Below are 23,628 nucleotides of genomic sequence, written 5' to 3'. Positions count from 1 at the left end.
AGCAAGACTGAGACTTAAATAGCAGCCTTTAGACGGGTTGGCCTGCTTCCATACTGACTGAGGCTTAGTCTCTTTAAGGGGCCTGGCCTGTTTTAGCAATCTCAGGTTGTGACAACTTGGGAGTAGCTGGGATATGCTAGTGTCCTTGGGGCCTGAGTCCTCTGAGGATGGTAATGTGACTTCTTCTGGACATAGGGGAGCCAACTCCTGGGATCTTCCTGGTGAACTGGGTCCTGGGGATGTGGAAGCCTTGTGACACCTTTTTGTGGTCGAGTTATCTCCTGGAACCACTAACTCTGGTCGCTCCTTGGAGGACAAGGGATAGGGAATTTTGAAGATGAGGGTTTGGAGTCCTGGTCCATGACAGCCTCACAAGCCCTTGTGTTTAACAACTTACAGTATCTGAGAGCTATAGGTATCATGTCCCCCAACCCTCAGCCTTTTCAGGATACAGGAAAGCCTCTGAAGAAGACAAGGAGCAGACTGCTAGTCCTATATTCAGCCCCCCATCCCCAGCCAGAAGACACCGTTTGGCCATCATCCTCCAAGTCAGAGGAAGAACCCCTGGCAGAACCTCCATTTCAGCCGCCCCACAGAAGTCTGAAACTACAAATTCGGGGGGGGGGCCTTGAACAGACCAGTGAGCTCTGCCAGAGGAGGGCAGAACTGACCACACCACAAATAATAGTTTCCTACATAAAGCTCTAGCTTGCTGCTGAGATAACATCATCCTATGTTTCCAGTAGGAGACAACACTCGTGAGCAAAGCTCACTCTGAGCTATCCATGGTCCTGTTGCAGCTGCCCTTTACACAAGAAGGCCCTTTACTTAGCTTGCTGTGCCAGATGCACTTACCTAGACTGGTCTCTATCTATCTGTCACAACTTTTGCCTGCCTAGACCTGACTGTTCTACTTAGGTTGGACTCTCCTTGCTCAGATCTGACCCTTTGAGATGCCACTGGCTTCCCCTGTGAACCTCACAGGGGAAGCCAGTGAATGGGATGGCACATGACAAGGAGTTCCATGCAGGCAAGTGAGCAGGGCTTGTGGAGGAAGACAGATCTTTCTGCCGCTCCTCTTCCAGTCCACTTGGTTTCTGTGCTGGCTGTAGAGGAAGGGAAGCCTTCCCTCAGCAGTATTCCTACTATACCAAGCTGCCTGGCAGAAGACAAAAATTTTCAGTAGCCTGTTAAAAGGCTGGTTTCCTGCATTTTCATGCTGGCTCCATAGAGGGGGGCTTTCCCTCCTCAGCGGCAAGTTACAAGCTTCTTAACAGGCTAGTAATTTTTGTGATCATGTTTACAAGGCTGTTCTACCCGTAGGTCTCACTGTCTGCTCACTAAAGTTTTTTTTTCATGTGAGATCCCTAAAGAATGCAGTTATGAGGCACTGTTTCCCATTTGAAAGCTCACTTTCCACAGGGAAACAGGTAATTCCACTAATACAGGTGAATCCACATATAATAGGCACATAACACTGAATTCATGTACTATACTTCTGTACAATTATCACTATTTATGAATTCCCTCCAAAAACTAGGAAGAGCACAAGAATAAGGTTTTTATCATTTACTCTAATAATGCGATTTCACCCACTGATCACAAGGCATTTTGACAAACAGTGATGGTTCAGGTTTTAAAATGTCCCTCATTCACATTCATATCACAACAGGGTAGAATAAACAGTGCAGTGAATGTCACAGCATACACTACACTAAAAATGTGTATTTTAATATTAAGGTATATATCCTCTGTGGTTTCAGCTCCCAAAACTGAATGAAAAAATGTTTTTTACTAGAACTGCACCTAGTTAATTATATATTGCAAAGCACTAAATAACAAAAACATTAAGATCAAGGCCTGAAGCATAATCAGTCAGACACAAGTCAAGAGTGCTGTCAAGAACACAGAGTGGAGTACATGTGCTTCTCTTTTAAGACTGAGCCTGGTAAAGCCAAGAAATACTTAAGCGCTTTCCACAACTGGGGGGGGGGGGCTCTGCCTTCTGGCCCTGCCCCAGGCATCAATATACTCAGTGCTTTGCCCCTGACCTCCACATGTTTAGCGTAATGTCTGAACAGAAATTTACGTGCATATAGCTATACATGCATAGGCTCCTCCACTTGACCTGGAACCCAGATTGCGTGCAGAAACCTACATATATAGGCTTCCCATTCATATATTCATAACACTGTCATAGGGTGATGTTGGGAGGGGGACCTGCAGACACAGCCCTGCTCCCACCCATTGTGTGTTCATAAAATGCATGAAGAACCACTTGTGACAGGAGTTCTGCTCATCAAAATGTTGGACACTCTCTGGGTTAACTTATACAGCTGAGACTAAATGCACACATATTGTAGATTGCTAGGGTAAGACCTGGGGTGACAAGAAGCAAGGTCAGCAAGGTCACAGACGGATGTCTGCATGTGCGTTGACTGAACTAAACAGCAAATGCCTTTTTGGAAGTATAACTGGGAATTTAGCCCTGGCAAGCCATGAGCTAAGGCAGCCTTCCACAAACTGGTTCCCTCCACATGTTTCTCCACTGGTTCCCATCGGGAATGCTGACCGTGCAGAGCTGTTGCATCCCATTTGCTGACCAAAACACCTGGAGGGCATCATGTTGCAGAATGCTGGGCTATGAACCCCATGTTCACTTTCATTACTCGAGTCCCAGCTTCCAACTATCTGTATAACTGCCAGGCTCCGTCCAACTCAAGCCCAAGGTCTCTTCAGAGGAGGAAGATTGGGATTCCTCAGCAAGCCCACTCCTGCAGAAGAACATGGGGCAACCTCAGCGGTCCCACTGCAGGAATGCCTCCCTTGAAGTCCCAAATAACTCTTTCAACCCTGTCACAAGCCCTTCTGTGATTCCAGAGTCCCCTCTCTCATCCCATGGCTCACCAGAGCACTGGCAGCAATGGAGCAGGTGGGATGCTCAGACCTGAACTGCCCACCTGGCTACCGGAAGACCCTTCACCCAGGGTTTACTCAGAAGGAAGGGTCTACTTGGGAGCAAGGGTCTACACATTAAGAGAAAGACCCAGCTGTTACCACAGAAGTAGACACAGCTGCAACGGGTGAATCAGGAATTTCCAATATATAAGCCATCAGTTTTTCCCCCAGATAGTTGCTGGGTTAACAGCTCTCATTGTGCTTCTGCTCCAGCTGTGTGCTTAGGACAGCTTTAAACAATTATTAAAAACCAAAAGGGGTACATACTTCAATCTAGGAAGCTTTTCATGTATGTAAAACACAATTAAACATGTACATGAAATCTGTATAATGCAGATTTAAAAAAAAAAAACATTGTATGTAATTATTTAAGTTGCTATGAGGAGTTCCAGTGGGCCACTTAATAAATGACCCAGTGAGTCATTTAGGGCACAATCCTATGCATGTTTAGACAGAGAAAAGTCCTACAACTCCCACCATACTTGGCTGGGGAATGCTGAGAGTTGTAGGACTTCTCTCTGTCTAAACATGGATAGGATTGCACTCTTAGAGGAATATAATTCCTCTAATTTATTCATTACATTTATATCCCGCCTTTTTTCCTCTTGCAAGGAGCCCAAGGAGGTGTACATGATCCTCCTGCTCTCCCATTTTATCCTCACAACAACCCGTTGAGGTAAGTTAGGCTGAGAGTCTGTGACTCAAAGAATCAGCCCAAAGTCACTCATTGAGCTTCATAGCCAAATAAGGACTAGAACCCAGATCTCCCAAATGCCCCGTCCAACACTCTAACCATTACACCACACTGGCTCTCTTTCTAATCAGTGTACTGTAAGTTCATTTTTGCTCAATTAAGAAATTCTCTAAGAAGTGGTGGGAGCTGGGGGGTGCGGGGCATGACCAGCTTCTAAAGTATTTTTCCTGGATAAGCTGTGGCAATATGCGTAAAACCCACATGGCTGAATAATGCAACAGAGCAGTTAAAATGGAGCATTAGCCCTCAACATGCTTCAGGGAAGAATACTTATTAAGATACATGCATTCTACCCTGCTAAGGCAAAGAATAAAAGCAAGAACATTTTGTACACAAGGATAATACCATGAGAGCTGCAGAACATTTGTTTATTCATCCATAAATGCTCTTGAGCTGCAGCCCAAACCACAATGTTATACTTAATAATACTTCATAAAATATGTCCACAATATATGCTGTATGCATTAAATATAAATACATTCCTTTACAAACCAAACTACAAAGTATCATGAATTGAAAGGTTTGTGGATGTTCTCGTAACTAAAACAGGAAAGAAAAGATCCATGGGTTCTACACTCCATTCCATACAAAACACAATATCTTACAACCAGCTAACATTCATTTAAACAAGAGCTAATTATTTGTTTTGCACCACTGAAAAGAAGAACTCCAAGATTTTCAACATGTGTAAATTGCATTTAGTACGACATATTCATGACACTTTCAATTAATTGGTGTCTGTAAATTGCTTGGAAAGTCGGAGGACCTTGCTGATAAGATAGCAAGAGCAGAGGCTTATAAACAAGGTGGGCAAAATTCTTTTTTTGAAAGAGCAGAGGCAATGCTCCCAGCACCTTTACCATTCAGTTAACTTCCAGCCACTTTGTAGGGTGTGCATCTGTCACAGCTGCAAGACATATATTTTCTCATCTCCTCCTCTTCTGCCCACTACAATAGGTTGTGTAAGCCAATATAAATGTTTAATGGTGAACTGTTGATTTACTTCCGCTCTACTAGCAATAAACTTCACTCGAACACACTGTTGGCATTAACTCAAAAGAAAATTAGGCAATTCAAGCAGTAATGACTAGTTAAACAGTGGCTCCTGACATCAAAATTAGATGTTACCCTGGCAATTTAGCATGTACTAACTTCATTTACTGTAAAATATTCATAGCCATGAAATCCCAAAAGGAGCTAAAGATGAGGCAAGGTTTCTTTACTCAGAAGGATATCTAGTAGTTTCTTGAAGCAGTGAGCTGGAGGGATCCCCTGAGACACTTGTTAAAATCCCACTACCAAAGTAAAAGGAAGGCAAGATGATTTTCATACAACTGACAGAGAGCCTATCTTTCCTTGGATGCTGTTGAAAACTCAACATTAAAAAAACTAAGATCATGGTATCTGGCCCTATCACTTCCTGGCATATAGAAGGGGAAGAAATGGAAGCAGTGACAGATTTTACTTTCTTGGGCTCCAAGATCACCGCAGACGGTGACTGTAGCCATGAAATTAAAAGACGCTTGCTCCTTGGGAGGAAAGCTATGGCAAACCTAGACAGCATAGTAAGAAGCAGAGACATCACCTTGCCGACAAAGGTCCGTCTAATCAAAGCTATGGTTTTCCCAGTAGTAATGTATGGCTGTGAGAGCTGGACTATAAGGAAGGCTGAGCACCGAAGAATTGATGCTTTCGAACTGTGGTGCTGGAGAAGACTCTTACGAGTCCCCTGGACTGCAAGGAGGTCAAGTTAGTCAATCCTAAAGGAAATCAACCCTGAGTGCTCATTGGAAGGACAGATACTGAAGCTGAAGCTCAAATATTTTGGCCACCTAATGCGAAGAGAAAACTCTCTGGAAAAGACCCTGATGCTGGGAAAGACTGAAGGCAAACGGAGAAGGGTGAGAACAGCAGAGGATGAGATGGCTAGATAGCATCACCGATGCAATGAATATGAACTTGAGCACGCTCCGGGAGAGAGCGCAGGACAGGAAGGCCTGGCATGCTATGGTCCATGGGGTCACGAAGAGTCAGACACGACTGAACAAAGCTCATGCAAGATATAGTTCTTTAAATGAACTTTTCTGTCTGCAGATGAACCAGTAAAAATAACAAAAGATTAAGCAAACAAGAATCCACGAAGAAAAAAAAGACAAAACAAAACCAATGAAAAGAACTTTCTCCAGCATAACTCACAGAATTATTTTCACTTGAATGGGTTGCATGCACACCTTCCCAGGAATCTTGCCATGGCTGCAATATCTAATTTTGTTTGCCTTTAATTTATTATTTTTATACTCCTTTCCTTTATTCCTTTTTATTCTCCCTTTTTTGCACAGGAAAAGTGCCACTCACAAATGGAACTGTCTACATGTCAACAGAATACAGTGCAGCAGTGATGTAGCCAGTTTGAGCGTTCTGTTCTGGCTGAACCGACTGCCTTGCTTGCTGTCATTCAGATAAAATTATGCTCATCCTCAGCAGCAAAGCTCAACAGTGTTGCATCTGCAAGTGACCTTTGGGCATATATTTTTAATATATTATATTATTATATATTTGCTGTACTTGAGGTTATTTCTGTGATTTTATTAACTCTTTTTCTTTTTAGCCTGTTTGGTAATAGTTTCATAGAAAGGCAACGTATACTTTCCCTCTTGTGGTTTTGTGATTGGTTTGTAAGCATCATGTGGTGCAGAGTGGTAGGCAGCAGTATTGCAACCGAAACTCTCCCCACGACCTGAGTTCGATCCCAGCGGAAGCCGGGTCTCAGGTAGCCGGCTCAGGTCGACTCAGCCTTCCATCCTTCCGAGGTCAGTAAAATGAGTGCCCAGCTTGCTGGGGGAAAGGCAGTCATGACTCAGGAAGGCAATGGCAAACCACCCCGCTATAGTCTGCCATGAAAACGCCAGGGCAAGCGGTGTCCCTCTAAGGGTCAGTAATGACCCAGTGCTTGCACAGGAGGAACCTTTCCTTTCCTTTCCTTTCCTTTCCTTTCCTTTCCTTTCCTTTCCTTTCCTTGTAAGCTTACCATTCCAAATAGGGAAAGACAGCCAGGAAAAGCTTTCAGAATACTGGATGTTGTGCTATTGTTTCTGAATGGGGCACTGCAAGATTATTGGACAGAGGCTAAAATATGCATTAATTAAATCTACCATTTCAATAAGCCCTTACTAAAACAAGCATTGCTGAGCAACAGGATTCTAGTTACCTCGCATCTGTGGGCAGTGAGGGTGGGGTAGGAGGGGATGTTACAAAGTAGTGCAGTGTAATAATACAGCCTTTTGGATACTCAAATATTGCCCAACAGTGATGCTGTAGTGCAGGTGGTACAAGGTCTAAAATTGTGTTCACACCCTTCATTTTTTTGGTCATGGCAATAACTATTTTATGGCAAACTATGAGTTGGATCTAATGGTGGCATTCCATTGATGTACTGCTTCTATCAGTAGAACTGTAAGGGGCGTTTCGCCTTTGCTGTTTCCTGTATGCCCCCAAAATCTGTTCAGGAGGGCTGAGAAGCCTGCTGGAGCAGATTTTCAGGTAGTGCAGAGGGCTCCAGTGGGGAGGAGAGAGGAAGAAAGTCCTGCTCCACTAGCAGACTTCTGCTAGCATGATGCTGGATTCAGTGATGTGGATTTTCCAGATAATTTTTGTATTGGACATTTTTATGTGCAAATTAGGCAGTTTTCATCCAGAAATTTTCAGTTTGCAGTGCAAAACCAATAGAGAGTGATATAATGTAGCAAGTAAAATACACAACAATGCCAAAAAAGTACCCTGTGTTATTTATTTTTTTCTCAATACACCACAAGAATGTGACCTGAAATATTTGAGGGGGGAAATTAAAGCACACTTAGGATGCAATGCTATGCATATTTAGACAGAAAAAAGTCCTACAATTCCCAGCATACCCTAACCGTCCATGCTGGCTCAGGCATGCTGGGAGATGTAGGAGTTTTTTCTATCTAAACATACATAGGATTACACCCTTAATATGATTTAAAACTTAAATTATGTTTTAAAAAATGTACTTCTGTTATTGTTTAAATGTAAGGAAGAAACAAAGTAACTGAAAACTGTTGACACTCTAATTTAGCCTGCCCCGATCTAGCGCCCTCCAGATGTATTGGACTACAACTCCCAGGAACCGCCAGTCAGCAGCATGGCAGGCACCAGGTCAGGGAAGGCTGCACTAATTAATTTTAGCTGCTCAAAGGACTGTGCATGATATGCTGACAGCTACTTATCTGTTTCAACTCTCTTCCATTGAGGCTGTTGGGGCACCTTCCGTTTCGCTGTCACTACCTATGAGTTCCATTTTACACTGAGACATATATGTATTCCAATGGCATATATCTATTCTCTTACATACTTGCTAGGGATAATCGCCTGAAAAACATTAATTACAACTTTGAAACTACGAAGCTTGCCCAATAATTGTATTTGCAATTGGCATCCATTCATTGTTACTGATGTACACATGAAACAGAACTTTTTATGTGGAAAAATTAAGCACCGGAAAAAATTTCCATCCCACATCACTGGTTGGATTTAACCCTATATTATCATAGTAAATTGCAGACTAAATTTCTAATGTATGTAGCCAAGTATATAGCAAATGTAGCCAGATATATACCAAACAAGGACGCTGGCAGCTGAGAAAGTAATGCTAAAATAATAAATTGACCTTTTGAAGTAATGTAGTAAAAAACATACACACACTGTGTGTCTTGTAGTGCACACATTCCACAAGCACGCATTTATAGTAAAAAGTGATCTTTAAAACAGCACTCTGATCTGAGTAAAAGCAATGTCAAATAACCACTGGCAATATGTGAACAACCACTGGCACTTAAAGTAGCGTATTAAGATGAAAACAAGATAATACTTTGCATACCACCAAGGACGTGAAAATGACAAAACAGTCAACAATTAGCTGCTGCAGAATTACTTTTCAAGAGCTGGGAATGTTTGCAGAGCACAAGTCAGAACTTTCACAAGAAAATGCAACCATCTCAAATTCTGTTTAAAAAAAAAATTCTGGCTGTCAGCCAGGGATAACTGAGTAGAAGGTTAAAAAGACCTGGGCAAAAAGGTGAGGTAAAGTGAATTTGGGTAAAAGAGAAGTTCAGATAATGTTTCTGCCCAGATCTACATCCATACTGAAAGAGAGCTAATTGTATGTTAAATCCTATTACCAATATCATGATATAAGCATATCTACACAGCAAAGGACATTAGACATTTTGGGAACAGGAAAAGACTATTCAGCCCAACATGCTTGTCCTTTTCTGTTTACCTTAATACTTATTGGGGGGGCAAATCCTTAATCCCCTCCTTCTCCAGAATCTAATCTCTTAAACTTAGTTAAGGCAAGGAGCATAAATCACTCACTAACTTGTTGAACTAGTTTATTACTCTGAAAAAGTTATTCTGAACTCTGTACATAGATTTCAGGCTGGAGAGATAGCTGGTTTTACTACAGATGTGCCCCTTCAAGAATGTTCAGGTATACTTAGGGTATCTCTACACCAGCCTAAAATCCTGCATTTAAAATGGGGCTTTCTGCTTCCATTTTAAATGCAGGATCACAACGACTCACTTTTTCACGTGCTTCCTTTTCCCCCATCCCCTTCCCGCTCCTTCTCCCCGTATCTGAGTCTTCCATTATCTTTCACTGATCTCACTCCTAACTGAAGCAGAACACAACGGGGTAATTCAATAGCTCACTATCTGTCATCTATTTAAAAATGGAACAAAGGGCATTTAGTGCAGGAGACGCCTTGGATGATCATGGCGTCATGTAAAGAGCCCTCAAAGTTCCATGAAGGAGCAATCTCAATCGCACAATAAAAGCTCAATGTGAAGGAGCCCCTAGTTGCAAACATGGTGGATTTCCCACCTTTTCTGGTCAGCAGTAGCAGCAAGGGATGGGTTATTTTTTGTTTAAACTATTCACCATAAGAATACCCTTGTTTACTATCTGCATTGATTACCTTATACCAGGGGGTGAAGAACCTCTTTCAGCAGAGAGCCAAATTCCATTTTGGAGATGCTCCAGGGGCCACATTACAGGGGTGGGTGGGGCTGAAGGCAAAAGAGGCAGAGCCAAAAAAAAGAAATACCAGCATATTTTATCTTAAAGCTCTTATTGCCAATAAATAAGAGGAGAGGCATTTCAACATCTTAGATGTTGAAATGCTTAGGAGAGGCATTTCAACATCTTAGAATGGAAAAATAACCTGCACAAAAACTGGGAAACCACCAAACAATCAGTGGTTGGGGGAAAGGGGAAGGGGTATGGCCTTCTGGGGACACCCAGAGGGCCAAATTTGGCCCTCATGGCTGAGGTCCTGCACCCCTGCCTTATATCCTACCATCAACAAGATTTTTCACCGAAGCTATTTAAGAGTTTGGATCACCATCTGTTTATTCTGGTCAGCATAAGGAATCACAGAATCCAATAAAATACCTGTTGGAAAATCTCCCCTCCTGCTTTTCCCCTGATAAAGGACAGCCATCTGTCAGGGATGCTCTGACTTGGATTCTGCATTGAGCAAGGGACTGGACTCGATGGTCTTGCAGGCCCCTTCCAACCCTACTATTCTATTCTAAGATTCTATAACCTGAACTGTGATTGAACAAGTAGCAGACTGTGATTTAACATAGGTATGAGGGTTACTTCTGATACATGAGCCACCATTGGCTGCTTCTTTCTGTTTGTTCTTTATATCCCTTTACTTCTTGTCTGGTTCATTTTCCCTGCTCCTTCTCCTCCCAGTTCCTAAGGGAAATTAGCCACTCAGGAGAGAGATAAAGGTGAAAAAACAATGGAGGGAGAGAGACAACTAGTAGTTCCTACTTCACTGTGACTGGATTCTGACAATCAGTGGGGGAAACAACCTAGTATGGGTTGTTTCCCCCAGTCATGTGGCTGGCATTTCCTTAATTATCTGCACTGTGTCATGGGTTGCCATGTCACCCAAACTTGGTACGCGGCTCAGCAGGGGGTTTCTTACCCACCCTACAACCCATGGCTTGCAGTAGAGATGGTGAGATGGGTGAGAAGCATTCAGATAACATGGCAACCCACGGTGTGGGTAACTAGGGAAATGCTGGGCATGTGATCGGCACACACGGGGGCCAGGGAAACAACTCATACTGCATTGTTTCCCTTGGCAATCATCCAAACACAGCCTCTGTGTGTGATTTCTAGCCCCTTCAGGTTTCTCTGCCTGTCCTTCAGAATTTCCAACAGGCAAAATCATGATGTGGTAGGGATGCTCTCCCATTGTGTGTATAATGCACAGCCAGGTTCATTTCCCATGAGTTAGTTCTTGAACCTAATGTACAATTGTCCATATATCTACCATGTGCAGCAAATTAGTAAATTGGCAAACTGATGCCGACCTACACTATTTGTGCAATGTGATGATTCTGTAGGGTACCTGTAAAGAATGCCTTAAGGAAGACAGTTCAAGTTACACATAAAGCCATTACATACCAAGGCTTGTAACCAAGTATCCACAAATATGCCAGAGGCAGCCAGAAATTAATTCTAGTGACCAGGAGGGAAAACCTCTACCATATTCTATCACAGGGAGTTGAATTTTTTTTTAAAAGCTGCCAGCATTGGCTCTCTCAAAATGGTGTCAAGCTGCATCTTGTGCTCGGATGCATCTTGTGCTCGGATATCATAGGTTGGAGGGGTTTACACATGCACACACACAGAAACACCTCTTGGGGGGGCTTGCCAGGCAGGGGTACAAAAAGTCAGCACTTCTTTGTTCTCTGTGGTACAGCAAGCGAGACAGCTGAACTCTGCTGGCTAGAAACAATGGTTGGTTACAAACTTAGCCAAAATGTATGGTCACCTACAAGTAATGAAACCCCAATGGCACCTCCTTCTAAGGAAAAGAAGCTTTGGAATGGACTAACTTGGAGAGGCAAAGGATCAGGTGCTTAATTCTTCTCCCACCTACCACTTCTCTGCTCCAAGTTCATATCCTCCAAGCTGTTTTTCCTCCTCTACAGGTCCAAATATATTTTGCAAGTGTAAATACATGTCTAGAACATGACAGCAAAAAAGACAGCTTATTAGGTAATAGGAAGTGGAAAAGCAGTGGAAGAAATGTTTTTCATAAGAAAAAGGGCATGTCAGGGTCTATTACTCATTTTTGTGTCTAACATGTAGTTTAGACTTGGATTTGGCATAAAAATCTATCCCTTACTCATGGCTAATTCTTCTCCGACCTAGATATATGAACTAATAAGTAAGTCCCACTGGGATTTAAATCTGAAGCTTGCAAAAATTTAATTTTCCACTCCTGCCATCACTGTCAAAAGTTACAATATTAAATTAACAGAAATTGAAATTATATATATATATTGCTGTAGCTGGAGATCTCACAAATCAGGCTTCTTATATTTTGCAGTTGTCTATAACCCTGCATGTCCAGAAAGCTTTATTGTTGGGTCACAGAAATATAGTTAAAACAGTAACAGCTAAGAAGTAGAAATGGCTGATGAAAATCAAAGCACAGTGAACCAAAGAAGAGTATGAATTTTGTGGAATTCTGCTGCAGCAATTTTAAAGTTTGCAGTTTTTTCATTAGATGTCACAATTATACCTAATTAATATTCTTACTTATTTCTCTTTTCCAAGTAGCTGTTACTGTTATAAAATGAAGCCTTGTTAGTAGTGCATCCACCTAATTCCTTAAGTCATCAGATTAAATAGAAATCAAACAATCCAGGTTTATAATGGCTTCTTTTAAATTGCCTTTTCAGAACATCAGTGGTATGCATCTTGAAACCATCCAGTTTCTTTTGTTCATTTCGAAACAAAGAACTACTATTTGATAATGAGCTTCTCTGAAGGATACTTCAGCATTTTATCCTGCTTTAAATTTTTGCATTAGCAACCTTCACATTTCTGATAAGATTTGTAATTTTTTAAAAGAACAACAAATTCTTTGTAGGGTGTTTTTTCTGTGAAAACAGACATCTTATGTTCCCATTAGTTCACTACATAAATTATACTTGTTTATCTTGTAAACTTTCTATGTTGTCTGAACTGCCTTTTATCCAACTCAAGCAACAGATCCATAATGTCCCTTTAAATACCGATAGCAAGTGATCACATCACCAGAGACCCTTTACCTAAACTGCCAAGTAAAAAGACATTTCATTTGTACAAAGAAATAATATGCTATCAAGCAGTATAGTAGAACGGAGAGCCTATTAATGTGTATTACTAGCCTTTTCATTCATTTTTACACTTTAGGAATTATATACTACAGCATGTTTCTTTCTTTAAAAAGCTGCTGTTGGAGAAATAAAGAAACAAGCAACATTTTTTTGATAAGTTCTACTAACATCATATCACACATACATTGTGACTGAAAGTCATGTACGAGAAGGTACATATGGGACAGAAATGGAACTCAGAGTTTCCATCACCAGATCTCTATGCTCCTCTAACCTCAAACCTCTTCCTACGTTACAAATTAAAAACAAAGAAGTACTTGTATGTCACCCCTAGGTCTGAAAAAATCTTGTCAAAAGAGTTGATACAGGTAACTACACAAAGATGGATGTATGAACACTAAAGTCTCCTAGAATTCAAACCTGCTTTCTCCGCTAACTTATTTCAAGAGCAATGCAACATGCTGTACCTAATGCAAATTAGGATCTAGTGAATAATTCTGTTGTAATTATTAAAGCTGATCAGGTATGAGTGTGATGGGAGATTGACTGGGAGCTCCCCAAAATTGCTCATATCGGCATATTATTGCAATTGGCCACAAATAAGAATTGTTTATAATTGATATGTAAAATAAGTATAATATATAAACCAGTTTATACAAACTTAAAATGTAATTCAGCAAGGAATTCCAATTCAGCAAGGGAAATCTCTGCGCCAAAGCAAAGTGGGGTTTCCTACCAGTTCAGGAACCACCACATCAACTAGAGGTGACTCACCAACTACTGCCTTGATCCAAATTGAGGCTGATATGTATGATACCACTCTCTAGTTTCTTAAAGTATTTTCTCAAAAGATTAGTTAGCCCCTATAACAAGGCAGCACACTCAATGACTACAATCCAAAAAAAATATTAAATGGGTGTTAATCAAAAGTAATAAGTCCCAAGCGTAAGACCCAGTTATTTGAATGGGACTTAAATGCACAAAGATTTCAGTGGAATTTAAGCAGTCACAATGAATTCAATGGAATTTAAGCAGGCTTAGTCTTCTCTGGATTGCACCCTGTGCAGGTATCCAGGTTATTACATGGCAGAAGCAGTGCACAAGAAAGATCACAGTGAACCATGCTAGAGAACAGGCAAAGTGTTTGAGGGAATAGCAGCCAGGGGTGGGGGGAGGTGTCAGATGGATGTGCAGGCAAACTTCTTCCAGACCCTAAATAAGGTGTTCAAGACTTCACTAGACTGTTAGAGCAGGTGATTTCTGATGGTTCAACCCAAACAAAACCCAAGAAAAACAGAACTTCCTTAAGAACAGCTAACCCTATCTGATATCCCGTCTCTACTGGTAGGTAGCCACCTTGGTTGTCACAGAAACAACCAAAGGGAGGTGGGAGAATCAGTTCCTTACTGCTTGCAACAGATGAGCCATTCAATAATAAACCATTTATATTAACCAAATAAATACTAGAAACAGTGGTCAGAATCCAGAGAACTGTGAAACTAGTTCCAGGCACTTTGCTGTTATTCAGTTTGTGAATGAATGCATGTAGCAATTTTCAGTTTGATGTCAACCTGTGCATTCCTGCTATTTTCAGAACAGAAAATTCCACAGGAATGGTCCCCCCCCCAAAAAAAAAAATCCCAAGGGTCTAAGAATGTTATCCTAAAGGTTCATTTCTGTACTCTCATCTACTCTGGACACTGCGCTCATCCTCCCTTCCCACAAAACAAATCACAGGAAGAAAGTAATTTTCTCAGGCAACAATAGCCTCTTCCAACCCTTTTCTCTACATGGTAAAACAGATGATGTGGGGAAGAGACGTGCTAGTCAAGAAGAGGTAGGAGAGTACACGCTTCCCTATAGGCAACTTTCAAAGCACAGCCCAAAATTGGCCTCCTTTGTTACATTTTTACCATTCAACCAGCTACAAAAAATGAGGACGAGAGGGCGGGGGGGGGGGGGGCTCAGAGTTATGCCATGCTAAAATACTGAAAAGCCTTCGGGCACCTTCTGAAAATCAAACACGAACCCCACGGCCACAGAAATAAGCACTCCGGCATTGCAGTGAAGTGCAGCTATTATGCAGAAGCGCTTAACTTTTGTTACCATTATTGGGAAGGGGAAGAGAGAGACGCTGAGAAGATGGCCCCTCTGCGCGACACCTACAGACCTGGTCCCTTCATTCTAAGGAGGCGGGGGGGAGGGACCCGGGGTGGGATCTGCCAGCGGACGCGCGTTTCCCCTCGGGATCCATCCCCAAAGCTCAACTGCAAACCCCGGCCGCTGGTCCGAGAATGGTTTCTTCCTTTTGGAGAAGGATCCCCGTTCAGGCGATAGCTGCAGCGGGTCTTGTAGCAGCCGCCACCATCACCACCCCGTATCGCTGAGCGCGTCCTCCCACCCCGTTTGCCCGCTCATTCAGACCCAGGCGCGCGTCTTACCTTGTCCCGCTTGGACGCGCTGGCAAAGGACTAAAAGCACCCCAAGGAGCATGACCGCCTTGGAGAGGGGCCCTCGGACGGCCGCCGCCGCCTCGGCGGCCCTCCGGTCAGGGCATGGCGGCAGCGGCAGCAGGCTAAGGCCAAGGCTGGTCGCCCGAGCCCGCGAGATGCCGGCTGCGAAGAGTCCCCGCCGCAGGCGCACGGGAGGCTCACACCTCGGGGCCGCCGCCTCGCCGAGAGCCATTTGTGGGGCGGCTCAGCTCACACATCCCCGTCGAGGGTCCGGCGCCTGCCCGCTCGCCTCTCACCGCGCGCGGCTGCCCATGGCGCCGCCGCCAGGAAAGGCGGGCGAGAGACAGGTGGCGAGCTCCCGCCAATAATGCCGCCGCCGCCGCCGCCGCCGCCTCAGAGCGGCAGGTGGAGAGGCTGCCGCGAGAAGCTGCAGAGCCTCCTCTTGGATCCGCCCGCCGCCGGGCCCTTCCCGCCTCCCCTCGCTATGGGCACCGGGGTGGGGAGAGAGGGGCGGCCCTGAGCCTGGCAGCAGAGCCCGAGGGGCTCCCTCGCTCCTCGGCCCTCGTGCGCGGCGCCTCCTTCCCTTGCTCTGGGGCCGGAGTCGAGATTGCAGCGCAGAAAGGGCGCCTCATCGACAAAGGAATCACGTAGCAACCCTCCTCCCCCTCCTGGCTCCTGACTAGTCGCAGAGATGGCGGCGCTCCCAAGGCGAGGGGGACCTCTTCTGGGCTCGCGAGGCCCTCCCTGGGCAAGGGCGAGCCCCTCCTTACGGAGAGGCTTGTGCGAGGGCACCTCTCAGCGCCACCGCAGTGGCCCAGGCAGGGTCGTTCAGATGCCGGCGCGCAACACTCTTCTCCTCCCCTGCTCTTCAAAAGAAGTAAACCCAGCCTTCCCCCTCTTCCCGGCAGAACAGCCCGCCCTGACGTGGTGCCATTGCAATCTGTGCCTCCAACGTTCAGAAAGGAAGATTGCGCCGCTCCTCTCCAGGAACCGGTATAGTGTGTTCGGCAATGGATCCTCACGGACAAGCGTCTTCTTTAAAATAGTTAACTAACAGCCATTCCCCGGCTCAAGGTGGTTTTCAAAAATGTGTGATTCAAAATAAAATTAGGGTTCAACACCACACACAATACAATCTGCCAATTCATCGGTAAGCATCCAATAATCACCCCCAAACAGGTGGTCCTTGCAGAGGTTAAGAAGGCCATCAAGGCAAGAGGAGCTTGTCCTGACCATCATATGGAAGTAATTCCAGAGACCAGGGCAACTGCAGCAAAGACCCTGGCCTAATGGTTTAGCATTTCCCCATATGGAATGCTGGAAACACAGCAGGGCTGATCAGGAGATCTTAAGCAGCACGGATTCATATGGAGAGAGGTGGGAAGGGAGGTATTTTGGGCCCAGGCTATTTAGAGCTTCAAAAGCAAGTACATGAATTTAGGTCTGGAAAAGCACCGTTGCCACAAAACTTGCTGGATATATTTTCAGTTCCTCATATTCATCGAGAAGCAGGCTGTGGCATATCTGTGCATCAACGATGGCTTCCAAATTATCTTCAAGGGCAGCCCCACATAAAGTGAGTATAGGCAATCCTTGGGGATACAAAAGCATGGATAAGCATGGTGTGATTCCTCCACTCCCCCCACAAGATGAACCCCTGTGGAACAAGTTCAGCTCATATGAAGCACTCCTGGCTCCTGCTGCTACCCATTTTTCTGGGAGCAAAGCAGAGTTTGGGAGAATTCCAAGGCTCCGAACTTGTTTTGATGCAGTGTGTACCACTCCGCCAAAGGCAAGTGACGAGAGTTCGCTGAGGAGCACACAGATTACCTACCATTACCACATCCAACCTCCCTTGATTCAGGCTGAGGGCTCCTAGCACTACCAATCAGAAGGCATTGTGCAGCTATTGGGGGGGGGGGGTTACCTTAATGGGTTTTCTGTGATAAGAAAAAAAGAAGCAGTGGGAAAACATAGGCTGGTTACAAGTGGAAGACAACTTTCTCTGGACCCCTGTAAAATTTGGTGAATAAGGCAGGGCAACTGAACAATAAAATCCTCATCTGGAAGTACCCTCAGTTTCATTTAATACCTTCCGCGTGCTATGGTCCATGGGGTCACGAAGAGTCGGACACGACTGAACGACTGAACAACAACAACAACAAATGACTTCCAGACTTAAGTCAGACACAGCCACTCCTGCATATTTAGATATAGACATATAAATCTGGGTGTCATCAGCATATTAACAAAATCTAATTCCAGAGATCTGGATGATTTCTCCAAACAGCTTCATATTGGTGTCAAAGAGCACCAGTGACAATGAACTGTAAAGAACGCTACACATCAAACCCCATGATGCTGAGCTAATCTCCCAAATTTCCACATTCCAGATGTGAGATAATAATTATTTAAACAATTGGAGCACCACCAAATACTCTGACTAGATTTTTAAGCCAGTCTATAACAAGTTAGGCAACCTGGTGCTGTCCAGATGTTTGGGGCTACATCTCCCAACATCCCTGACTATTGGCCATGTTGGCTGGGGTTTATGGGACTTGTAGTCCAAATATCTGTAGGGTACTAGGTTGCCTACCCTTGATCTCTAAGAATAGTATTGTGTAAAAAGTTGGTGGGAATCAACAGGGAAATAGTCACCCTGTCAACCTCCAGTCACTGATTATCTACAGGGATTTCAAATCATTTCACTCCCATAACCATGTCAGATTGAAAAAATTTAAAGAAGGATGTGTTACAACATTGCTGCTCATTCGGCATATGCCGCATGTGCTCAATTTACATGTTCTATCAGTCCCTGTAAAAAGGTATGGATAGATAAGGCTTTAAAGTTGGCTGGTTCATCTTTACAGATTTTGTTCTTTTGCTGAATAAGTGGATAACCGTTCTTAATACAAGTGGTATCCTGCTCTCCCCCAAAGCAGCACTGATTACCCCTAGACAGTGACCCACAATGCTCGCTTGGACTGGAAAATCTCCCTTTCATAACACGAAAAAAAGTATATAAGAACATAAGAAGACCATGCCGGATCACCAAAGTCCACCAGTCCAGCATTCTGTTCACACAGTGGCCAACCAGCTGCCCATGGGAAACCCACAAGCAGAACATGAGTGCAACAGCACCCTCCTGCCCAAGTTTCCCAGCAACTGGGGTACATAGGCATACTGCCTCTGATACTGGAGGTAGCATATAACTATCAGGACTAGTAACCATTGATAGCCTTATTGTCCATGAGTTTGTCCAATCCCCTGTTAAAGCCATCCAAATTTACATTCACCAATATTAGCAGCAGGGGAACATGGGTGGGAGGGTTCTTTTGCACTCTAGTCCTGCTTATAGGTTCCCATGGGTAGCTGGGTGGCCACTGTGTGAACAGAATTCTGGACTAGATGGACCTTGGTCTGATGCAACACAGCTCTTCTTATGTTCTTAAATATAGAGTGCCTCTGAGCATATGCAGAATGCTTTTATTTTCACTACTGAGCACTTACAGTCTCCCCCTACCCATTCTGTTCCCCTCCATACAACAATTCCTCCTCATTCTTCCATCATCTAGCAACTCTTCATAAAAACAGATGTTTTGTTCTGTGCAACTCTCCTCTACCTCCTTCTTGTTATACACTAGCTGTCATTTTATCTTCCTCCTCATGACTTCATTTGTGCCAAGACTTCACCAGGATTCAGCCAAGGAGTCTGTTTTAAAAAACAGGACTAAGTTATGGAGAAACTCTGAGCATGTACAAAGTGCCTTTCCCTCACCACTGAAGCTAGAGTTCATGCAAAATGAAAAAAACACAAATGACAAAACATGCATAGGACTGAGCTGAAAGGGTAGTTACTTCATTAGATGAAATTGGGTAGGCACTGTATTAAGCCTGCAATACCATGCTTGCAACTCAGGACTTATTTCTGAGTAAACATGTGGAACATCAAGGTGCAAACCTCCCTGCAAAAGTAACTTGCGCTGGAATCCTATGCACACTTTCCTGAAGGTAAGCCTCATTAAACATAATGGGGCTTCAGAGTAGGCATACATAGGATTGTATAAATGAGCAGTATTTATCTCCCCTCCATTTTAAAAAAGCAAACCAAGAACTCCTATTTTTATTAAAGCTTTCTGTTCATAGGAACATAGGAAGCTGCCTTATACTTACTTAGTCAGACCCTGGGTCCATCTAGCCCAGTATTGTCAACACTGACTAGCAGCCTCGGCTTTCCAGGGTTTCAGGCAGGATCCTTTCCCAGCCCTACCTGGAGATGCTGGGGATTGAACCTGGGACCTTCTGCATGCCAAGCAGGTGCTCTGCCACTGAGCTACAGCCCTTCCTATTGCTGGATAATGGCAATGGACAGACAAAACAGCCCCATCAGCAACCACATGAACCCGCTTTTCTCAGTCTTGGGTGAAGGGGAGAATGATAAAAACAAATCCTCTTGTCTGTTTGTATGAAGTCAAATACAGTTGAGAACTTCTCTTGCCCACCAAAGAGAATTCTCTTTAAAAATCTCCCAAGATATGCTCTGGATGGAATAAATAAGAGAAAGACCAGGGAAGAGAAGGGAAGGGGAAAAGAAGAAAAGAAAATGGTGATTGGAAATAGAGAGGGGAAAGGGAGAGTTCCCCAAGACAAATGGCTCCTTTCAGAGCAGTAGCACTTCAGAGCAATTTATCGGTTTGTAAGGATTGCACATACTTAAATTAACTTTATAAGGTGAGGTGGCTGAGGGCTTTTTCTTGCTTTTTTAAAACTGTAAAACCTATTTTAAAGCCCTTTCTGGATCATGACATCACATAATCCGAACCCTCTTTCCAGTATAATCTGAGGCCTGCAGCTGTTTAGGAAAAACTGAAGTGGAGGGGGAGAAAGAAGTTTGTGGAGGCTGATTGAATCCTTTGCCATGCTGAAGCTACTGAACTTCTGCAGAAGCCAAAGTTTCCAGTTTGGAACACTAATATCAGATGGTACATGAAATACCATTATTTCACATGGAGTTCTACCTGCCCTTCCCTCTCCCTCTTCAAAATTTCATTGCAAGCAAGGTTCCAGCATGCAGGGGCAGTGGGCATATAAGAGCAGAAAAGTAGGGGGAGAAAGAAAAAACAATGAGTAGACTGTGGAAGAAAAGGTGGCAGTCTCTCCTCTAGTTTAAAAGGCTGGTACATTCCTGCTACACTTCCTATTGGTCTGCTAAGGGAGCAAGTCCTAAGGGATCATAGTAACTACAAGGCTACTGAATTCAGAGATAAAAAGCAGGCTTGTATTAAGGCAGATAATGACAATTGGGGCAGCTCTAAAGATCTAGGACACAGCTCAGAAGATCCGGGGCCTATGTGCTGGTGGCCCCTCCTAAATGCCAATGGGTCAAAGGGTATGTTACATTAATTGTGTAGCATGTAGCTGAAGATTAGCTCTCTTTTTTTTACTTTAGAGTAAGTGCATACGGCCCCAATTTGGACTGAAATCACAGCATGCCAGGAAGGGAGGATTAAACGTGCGCGCGCACACCATTTGCTTCCTAATTCCATTGCGCATGCACACACGCCAAACCAGGGTCCAAAAAAGAAAAAAATCCTCCATTGACAAAAATAGAGATGTTTACTTTAAAAAAAAAAAAATCCACATGGGGGTGGGGAGGTGGAAAGCCAACTGTGTGGGGGAGATTTAGTCCTCCCCTTGCAGTGGGTGGCCGTCCTTATACAAATTGGGACCGTGCACACTTACTCTAAAGTAAAAAAGAGATAACCCTAATCTACATGCGATGCTTTCCCAGCATCAGGGTCTTTTCCAGTGACTTTTCTCTTCGCATTAGGTGGCCAAAATATTTGTGCTTCAGTTTCAGTATCCGTCCTTCCAATGAGCAGTCAGGGTTGATTTCCTTTAGGATGGACTGATTTGACCTCCTTGCAGTCCAGGGGACTCGTAAGAGTCTTCTCCAGCACCACAGTTCGAAAGCATCAATTCTTCGGCGCTCAGCCTTCCTTATAGTCCACCTCTCACAGCCATACGTTACTACTGGGAAAACCATAGCTTTGATTATACGAACCTTTGTCGGCAAGGTGATGTCTCTGCTTCTTACTATGCTGTCTAGGTTTGCCATAGCTTTCCTCCCAAGGAGCAAGCGTCTTTTAATTTCATGGCTACTGTCACCGTCTGCGGTGACCTTGAAGCCCAAGAAAATAAAATCTGTCACTGCTTCCATTTCTTCCCCTTCTATATGCCAGGAAGTGATGGGGCCAGATGCCATGATCTTCGTTTTTTTAATATTGAGTTTCAAACCAGCTTTTGCACTCTCCGCTTTCATCCTCAACAAGAGGCTCTTTAGATCTTCTTCACTTTCTGCCATTAGGGTGGTATCATCTGCATATCTGAGGTTGTTGATAATTCTCCTGGTAATCTTAATTCCGACCTGTGATTCATCCAACCCGGCGTTTCTCATGATGTACTCTGCATATAAGTTAAATAACCAGGGCGACAATATGCAGCCTTGTCGTACTCCTTTTCCAATTTTGAACCAATCGGTTGTTCCATGTCTGGTTCTTACTGTTGCTTCTTGACCCTCGTACAGGTTTCTCAGGAAACAGGTAAGGTAGTCTGGTACTCCCATCTCTTTAAGAATTTGCCACAGTTCGTTGTGATCCACACCATCAAATGCTTTAGCGCATTGAAGTCAATAAAGCAGAAATAGATGTTTTTCTGGAATTCTCTTGCTTTCTCCATGATCCACTGATTGTTGGCGATTTGATCTCTAGTTCCTCTGTCTCTTCGAAACCCAGCTTGTACTTCTGGTAGTTCTCAGTTCACATACTGCTGAAGCCTAGCTTGTAGGATTTTGAGCATAACCTTGCTGGCATGTGAAATGAGCGCAATTGTGTGGTAGTTTGAACACTCTTTGGCATTGCCCTTCTTTGGAATTGGAATGTAACTGACCTTTTCCAGTCTTGTGGCCACTGTTGAGTGTTCCAAATTTGTTGGCATATTGAGTGCAGCATTTTAACAGCATCATCTTTTAAGATTTTAAATAGCTCAGCTGGAATACTGTCCTCTCCACTAGCTTTGTTGTTAGTAATGCTTCCTAAGGCCCACTTGACTTCACTCTCGAGGATGTCCGGCTCAAGTTCAGTGACCGCACTATCATGGCTATCAGGGACATGAAGATCTTTCCTGTATAGTTCTTCTGTGTATTCTTTCCACCTCTTCTTAATCTCATCTGCTTCTGTTAGGTCCCTGCCTTCTTTATCCTTTATCATGCCCGTCTTTGCACAAAACCTTCCCTTGATATCTCCAATTTTCTGGAAAAGATCTCTAGTCTTTCCCATTCTATTGTTTTCCTCGATTTCGTTGCATTGTTCATTTAAGAAGGCCTTCTTGTCTGTCCTTGCTATTCTCTGGAAATCTGCATTCAGTTGGGTATATCTTCCCCTTTCTCCCTTATTTTTCACTTCCCTTCTTTCCTCAGCTACTTGTAAAGCCTCGTCAGACAGCCACCGGGCTTCCTTGCATTTCTTTTTCTTTGGGATGGATTTAGTTGCTGCCTCCTGAACAATGTTACGGACCTCCGTCCATAGTTCCTCAGGCACTCTGTCTATCAGGTCTAATCCCTGAAATCTATTCATCACCTCCACTGTATAATCATAAGGGATATGCTTTAGGTCATACCTGAATGGTTTAGTAGTTTTCCCTACGTTCTTCAATTTAAGCCAAAATTTTGCAACAAGAAGCTCATGATCTGAGCCACAGTCAGCTCCAGGTCTTGTTTTTACTGACTATATAGAGGTTCTCCATCTTTGGCTGCAAAGGACATAATCAATCTGATTTCGGTATTGACCATCTGGTGATGTCCATGTGTAGAGTCGCCTCTTGTGCTGTTGGAAAAGAGTGTTTGCTATGATCAGCGTGTTCTCTTGACAAAACTCGATTAGCCTTTGTCCTGCTTCATTTTGTACACCAAGGCCATGCCTGCCTGTTATCCCAGTGATTTCTTGACTTCCTACTTTAGCATTCCAATCCCCTGTGATGAAAAGGACATTTTTTTTGGTGTTAGTCCTAGAAGGTGTTGTAGGTCTTCATAGAACCGATCAACCTCAGCTTCTTCGGCCTCAGTGGTTGGGGCATAGACTTGAATTACTGTGATATTGAATGGTTTGCCTTGTACCCCAGTACTGCTTTTCCAACCCTTTTGTTGACTATGAGTGCTACTCCATTTCTTCCAAGGGATTCTTGCCCACAGTTGTA

The 23,628-nt window shown here is 43.7% G+C and overlaps 1 protein-coding gene across 1 annotated transcript in view; it reads right to left on the bottom strand.

Moving 5' to 3' along the window:
* Nucleotides 1-16,245, bottom strand: part of KIAA1549L (KIAA1549 like) — a 235,780-nt gene extending 219,535 nt beyond the window's left edge. Inside the window, exon 1 of the mRNA XM_084853439.1 lies at nucleotides 15,364-16,245. Within this exon, the coding sequence (XP_084709565.1) occupies nucleotides 15,364-15,607 (244 nt within the window). The 5' untranslated portion in view covers nucleotides 15,608-16,245. The remainder of the gene's footprint in view (nucleotides 1-15,363) is intronic.
* Between the last annotated feature and the right edge of the window lie 7,383 nt (nucleotides 16,246-23,628).

The sequence above is a fragment of the Heloderma suspectum genome, chromosome 1 (assembly GCF_057233095.1).
Source record: "Heloderma suspectum isolate Gila_16-S chromosome 1, 16-S_ref, whole genome shotgun sequence".
Classification (NCBI taxonomy): domain Eukaryota; kingdom Metazoa; phylum Chordata; class Lepidosauria; order Squamata; family Helodermatidae; genus Heloderma; species Heloderma suspectum.
Note: the sequence above shows the minus strand (reverse complement) of the source record. Positions and strands in the feature narration are given on the sequence as shown.